The sequence below is a fragment of the Lissotriton vulgaris genome, chromosome 3_1, assembly GCF_964263255.1.
Source record: "Lissotriton vulgaris chromosome 3_1, aLisVul1.2, whole genome shotgun sequence".
NCBI lineage: Eukaryota > Metazoa > Chordata > Amphibia > Caudata > Salamandridae > Lissotriton > Lissotriton vulgaris.
The window spans coordinates 254,149,936-254,155,935 of NC_141689.1; the positions used below are offsets into that span (position 1 = coordinate 254,149,936).

Below are 6,000 nucleotides of genomic sequence, written 5' to 3' on the forward strand. Positions count from 1 at the left end.
CAATTGGTTGGAGTGAGTCAGTAGTAATATGATCTTGTATTCGTGTCGCCGACTCAACAGAACAACAGACAAGCTGGAGAAGTATCTCAAAAGCTCTGCCAAGATCATCTAATACAATTTCTCCAAACTGCCCCAGCTTAGGGCAATGCCATAGAAGATGTAGAAGAGCTCCAGTTGTGCCGCGCTCCCTCCAGCAAGCAGCAGCTGGATCTATTTGGGCTCCATTTATTACATTTCTCCGGAGTCCTGCTCCAGTAAGTTAGGAGCTCACATATGTTTTCACAGATACGGACAAACGACTGCGCTCTGTGATAGAGGCATTCCCAATCCTTACCATGCCACAACTGTCCCAGTTCTGTTTCCCAGAGGCATTGGCCCGGGGTCTTATCCAGGGAAGGGTGGCTAAATGAGAAATCTGTAGAAGGTAGAGAAAGCCCGTGGTCATGGTGCCCCTCTTTCATCCATTTTATTGACTCGTTGGCTGTCTTGAGGTGCCAGCATTCATCGATGGATGGAGGACCCAATGCCGTCGCATTACTCTGAAATAATACACCCACATAACAATGATTTTAAATCACTCCTAGCTATGCAATACAAAAGTAGAAACTGCTGTACCTAACATTCCATTGATCAACTTCACACCACGCAAATCACTTCTACAACACTACACCTGTACCAAAGCACCCTACGCCTAATCCCACAGAAACAATGAGGCTCAGGCCTGCGATGGAATCATTGGAATGGCCTGGATCCCCCTGCAGACAAGACCAGACTAATGGTAGACTGTGTGCTATGCAAATTTTGATAATGGCATGACATAGCATAATAAATATTTGCGTGGCATGTTATTTTTCCTGTGATTTATCTAAGATTACCAGAATTGTACATATCCGAATCTTTTTAGTTATGAACTATCACACAACAACTGGGGATAGAGTAGAAGATTGATCCTGCGAGATAAACACTCCTCACACAATTGACTGGAGCAAAGTGTCAATGGCTGGGAGGATGATCCCTGGCATTCCTGAACCAGCTGCTGCTCAAAGGCTATCCAGATCTGGCAGGAAGTATCACTGGAAATGGCACATCCTTTGTCCTGGGAGCATGACTATTCATTCATATCATCATTCATATACATCATGTCCTTGTTCTCAAGGGGCTGCCTCTTCTTGTTTTCCTGAGAAGGAGCAATGGCTTTACACCTCGTTGGCATACCCACATAAAACTCAGTATTTGAGGGCTTGGGAGGGGGGGCGGTAATTCGACTAGACCTCAACTGGACAAAATGAGGTTACAGTCATTCAACTGTTCTGGATTACTCAGACTGTAAAATCTATGACTACACTACGCCGATTCCTTACGCCTGCAACTACTACTGCAAGCTCGATTATCACAAAAAACAGGGGCAAATCCTGCAGTTTGAGTCTACCACGTTGATCTCAGGCTCTGAAAGAATTGGCTTCTAAACCCTGAAACATTGCTCCATAATTAGTATGTAAGTATGTAAAAATGAATAAAAGTGCATGATTGCCAAACAGAGTCTTGGCACTAGCGTCGTAAGAGAAATGTAAATGTAGGTGTATTTATATAGCGCAACCTGTCACCCAAAGGGCATCCTGGCGCTTGCATAGGGAACCCGTCCTGGTATTTCCCTGTGAGAGGCCCCCGCAGGGTGTCCACAGGGTGAAAGCCAGGCATCCCGCCGCGAGGGGCCGTCGTGGAGATTAAGCAAGCTATTGCCCAGAGTTGCAGAGTGAGACCCCGTGAGTTGAGTAGGAACCGGAGCGAGAATTGTCGAGGCCGTGGAATTTTGAGCCCGAGACCCGCTGAGGCGGGGAATCGAACCCTGGTCCGCGGTCGATCCCAACTTCCGGGTCTGCCGCCTCTAACCACTGAGCCACACTTCTCCATGAAAAAGGTGACGTAATTGGTGAGGGAAGAGAAAAGGCATGTTTTTGATATTTTTCTGAAATGTTTGGGTTGAGAACTTAAGTAGAGAGGCATGGTATTCCAAAGCTGGCGTGCCGAGAATGCAAAACGTCTGCTCCCCCCACCCCCCATCTTGCTTTGTTGATTCTCGGAATGGCCACTGATTTAGCCGAACTTAACCTGCGGTTATCACTGTGGACATGCAGGAAAAAAAAAATTTAAAAATGCAGAGGGCCAGTCTAATGTAGTTCTTTGTGAGCCAGATACAAAGCCTTACGTTTGATCTCTTGTAGACAAGCAGCCAATGAAGGCTGAAGAAGTTCTGTGAGACAGGACTGAATTTAGAGATTTTCAAAAGCCGGCGAGCTGCCGCATTTTGCAGAGATTGAAGCTTCAGCTGCAAGCGTTTCTTGATACCCAGGTACAACGCATTCCAATATTCGATTTTGGAAAGGACAAGAGCCACAAGGACCAGTTTCTACAGGTTACAGGAATATAAGGAAATACTTTTTTCAAGATCCTGAGCAGATAGAAACAAGAGGAGGTGACCTGAGTGATATGCTCGGAGAAGCACAGCTGTCTATCGGCTAGCACCCCTAAATTCTTGACTTTCTGAGCAGATGTTGGAAGAGGGCAAAGATTAGAGGGCCACCAAGTAAATTATTCCAGGAAGTGTGTTATTTCTGAAGAGAAGCACCTCTGTAATTCTCAGAGTTCGATTTGAGAAAGCTTTCCTGCATCCGAGGTACAATGTGTGCCAGACAGTTTTTAAGCTTGTTGACAACTTCGTCGTCATCAGATGAAATTGACACAATAATTTGTGTGTTGTCGGCGTAACAGACCGCAACAAAAACATGGGACCGAATAAGTTTAGCCAGAGGGATAACATTGATATTGAAAAGCGTTGGGCTTAAGGATGATCCTTTGGGCACCACAGAAAGAAGAGAAAACAGTGTAGAAGTGAGATCCTTGAAGGCAACTACCTGTTCTCTGTTGGTTAGTAAGGGACTGAGGATGGTGAGGTCTACTTCTTTTATCCCCATTCTCTCTAGCAGGTTGATAAGCAAAGAGTGGCTAACTGAACCAAATGCGGCAGAGTGATCAGCTCAGCCCTCCTACCTTAATGACCAGCATTTTAATCTCCTCTGCCGCAGCAACTAAGGCTAACTGTGCAGTGGTCAGGTCTAAAACCATATTGTGATGGATCCAGGAGATTGTCGGCATCAAGAAAGGACATCATGTCCTCATTAACCGCATCGCTGCGAAGGTTATTTTTGCGCTGCACTGCTTTTTTCCAAAAGCCGCGTTACATGACGAGCTCAGCTCGTCATCCGCACAAACCACCGTGGCTGATGACGAGTTGAGCTCGTCATCAGCATCAAAGGGGTTATTGGCCTCTTCCAATAGTTTAGCAGGCAATGGTAGGCGGAAAATAGGATGGTAATTCTTGGTATCACCTTGGTCAAGGGAAGGTTTCTTTAAAAGAGAAAGCACAGAGGCCTTTTTCCAAGCCACCAGAAAAAGGCCAGAAACCAAAAATGTTGTTCAATAGTTTGATAAGGTGAACTGAAACCGTGCTACAGACCAGTTGCAATACATAAGGCGGACAAGGATCTAAAGGAGAACCTGACTTAATTGCCTCAATGAATTTCACTACTCTTTCCTCTTTCTTCCGTAAAGGGAGTGAAAGTATTGAGGACATTAGCAGCTAAGTCTAGCAGGGCTACTGGCGCTAAGAAGCATCCTTGTAGTGCAGTTTGAGGTGCCTCTGCAGCCTTCTCAGAAAGCTCAAGTGCTGATGATCCGTTAGATGGGTTATCCAGTCCTGACTTCAAGTCCTCTGATTTTTAAGCAAACAAGTGTCCTAAACTGATGAAACCAGCCTCACAGAGATGCATGCTGGATGCATTTACCTGTCTATCTGGCAGTTTCAAATGGTCCAGAATGCCACAATTTTAAAATTATTTAAAAAGGTTTCTTCAGTACTGCCTTGATGAGATTTTGAGGAGGAAGCATGGACGCACCAGTGCTTGATTGCAGATTAATTCCAGTAATGGGTCTCCGACTGCTTCAGACATAGGTTATGTGACACCAACTTAGTCTTGAGGACTTAGTTTTCAATAATGCAGCAGGTTCAGTGGCAGTGGGGCTGCAGCAGGGGCAGCAGGGGCCCATTTTGCCCCAATGAGTTCATTTTTTATTACTATCAAGGCAGGGGGTGCGGAGCACCATTTCCTTGCCTGCATGATGGGGCGTGATGCCTTTGCTGCACCATTGCTGTCTCTGCCTTGTAGACTTTCTCTGGCTCCCTACCAACATCAGTTCCACTCTCTCAGGTCTGTCAGTGACTTACCCCCTTTCCCAGTCCTTTATTACTGGAGGCTGCTCTTGAGGTACCTGCGAGTACTATTGCGTTTTCAGTAAGAGTGGAGAAGTGTGGCTCACTGGTTAGAGGAGGCAGAACTGGAAGCAGAGGTCTGCCTGGGACCAGGGTTCAATTCCCGGCTCGGCGGGGTCTTGAGTCCTAAAATGTCCATGGACTCGACAATTCTTGCTCCGGTGCCTTCTCGATTCACGGGTTCACACTCTGTGACTCTGGGCAATAGCTTGCTTAATCTCCACAACGGCCCCTCGCGGCGGGATGCCTGGCTTTCACCTTGCGGATACCCTGCCGGGGTTATCTCACAGGGGAATACCAGGACGGGTTCCCTAAGCAAGCGCTTAGAAACCGGTTGGTGATTTGCGCTATATAAATTCCTGTACATTTACATTTTACATTTAAGAGTGAGTACTTCTCCGAAAGCCCGTGCTAGGAGGATCAATACATTTGCAGGTGAGCACGGCTGACACCTGCAAAGGATTCTCCCTTGAGTAGGACCTTAAGAGGTTCGTTATAAGACTGTGTGTGCACTCGGGATCTGAGACGCACAGAGTAAGAGTTGCACGCGCATGTGTCAGGCCTGAGGTAATAGGTGAACACAAATCAAGGCATACTGGCCTGACCATACCAGTTTCTTGTCATTCCCTTCTGTGCACACAGATATGCAACAAAGAAAGTGAGGTGAATCACAAGCGTTGCACCAATCACCAAGACCTTTTAAGGAGGTCACAAGGCTGTTTTGCTTTTACATTTTCAGGGACTGGCCAGTGCACAACGGGATTTTCAGTCAGTCGAATAGCGTTGCTGCACTGGTCGGTATCTGATGTAACTTTGCACTGATGAGTCATCGCAAATTCTGGTTAAAAAGTGCCTGGCCACCGGGGAAAGTATTTCACCCATATAGCGCTAAATGTACAAATAAAGCAGCCCAGGTGAGTGAAATAATGACACGCATACTCACCCAAAAAGCGAGGCTTAGCAGCAGCAGCACCGCCTTTGATGCGGCGACCACAAGGTCCATGGTTTCCTCTTCCAGTGAGAAACCCGGGCAGCTCCGAAAATAGACCTTGTTGCACACTATTCGAATATCCTTCTGAACGCAGAGCCTGTGGGGCCTCCGCACCACAGACTCCAAGGCGTGTTTACAGGCAGAACCCTTTCTTCACGTGCAAGAAAAATGAGAAACGAGGGCACCCGCTCTTATTGCGAAGCGAACCTCCGCCTGTGCGCGCGGGGCATTCCACCCACCAGATCCAGGGCTGGCGTCACGCGGCCTTCCTGCGCGTGCTGAACAAAAGGAGAAGTGAGAAGAAACTCTGGGCATTTCGAGTTGCACAATTTGTCTGGTTCCGTACATCTTCAGATGGAGAGTTCCCTGAGGCACGAAACACAGCCACCAGTGCTGGGAGGGTGTACAACAAGGGTACAGAAAGTTTGGGCGTCTGCTCCGGACAGGGGTGCAAACACCCTTTGTAAATAAGTGCCAGCTAGAGAACCCATTATTTATTTATTTATACGTTTTTATATCGCGGGGGCATTACCCTCAGGTGCTAAAGTGCTTCTCAATAAAAAATAGAGCTTTATATTAGGTCCAAAACGACAAAATATCAGATTATTACATAAGGCACAGAATTACAGTTGTTCGAGGGCCAGGTAGTATAACATGCTGCAGTGAACAGTCTGTAAACAGA

General features: G+C 46.8%; 1 protein-coding gene across 2 annotated transcripts in view; it reads right to left on the reverse strand.

Moving 5' to 3' along the window:
- Window positions 1-5,558, reverse strand: part of LOC147726290 (tetraspanin-36-like) — a 94,331-nt gene extending 88,773 nt beyond the window's left edge. Inside the window, exon 1 of one of the 2 annotated variants that reach the window (XM_086960380.1) lies at window positions 5,271-5,558. In XM_086960380.1, coding sequence (XP_086816506.1) covers window positions 5,271-5,330 — 60 coding nt within the window. In that variant the 5' untranslated portion in view covers window positions 5,331-5,558. The remainder of the gene's footprint in view (window positions 1-5,270) is intronic. The other variant, XM_086960381.1, reaches the window with a different exon arrangement.
- Between the last annotated feature and the right edge of the window lie 442 nt (window positions 5,559-6,000).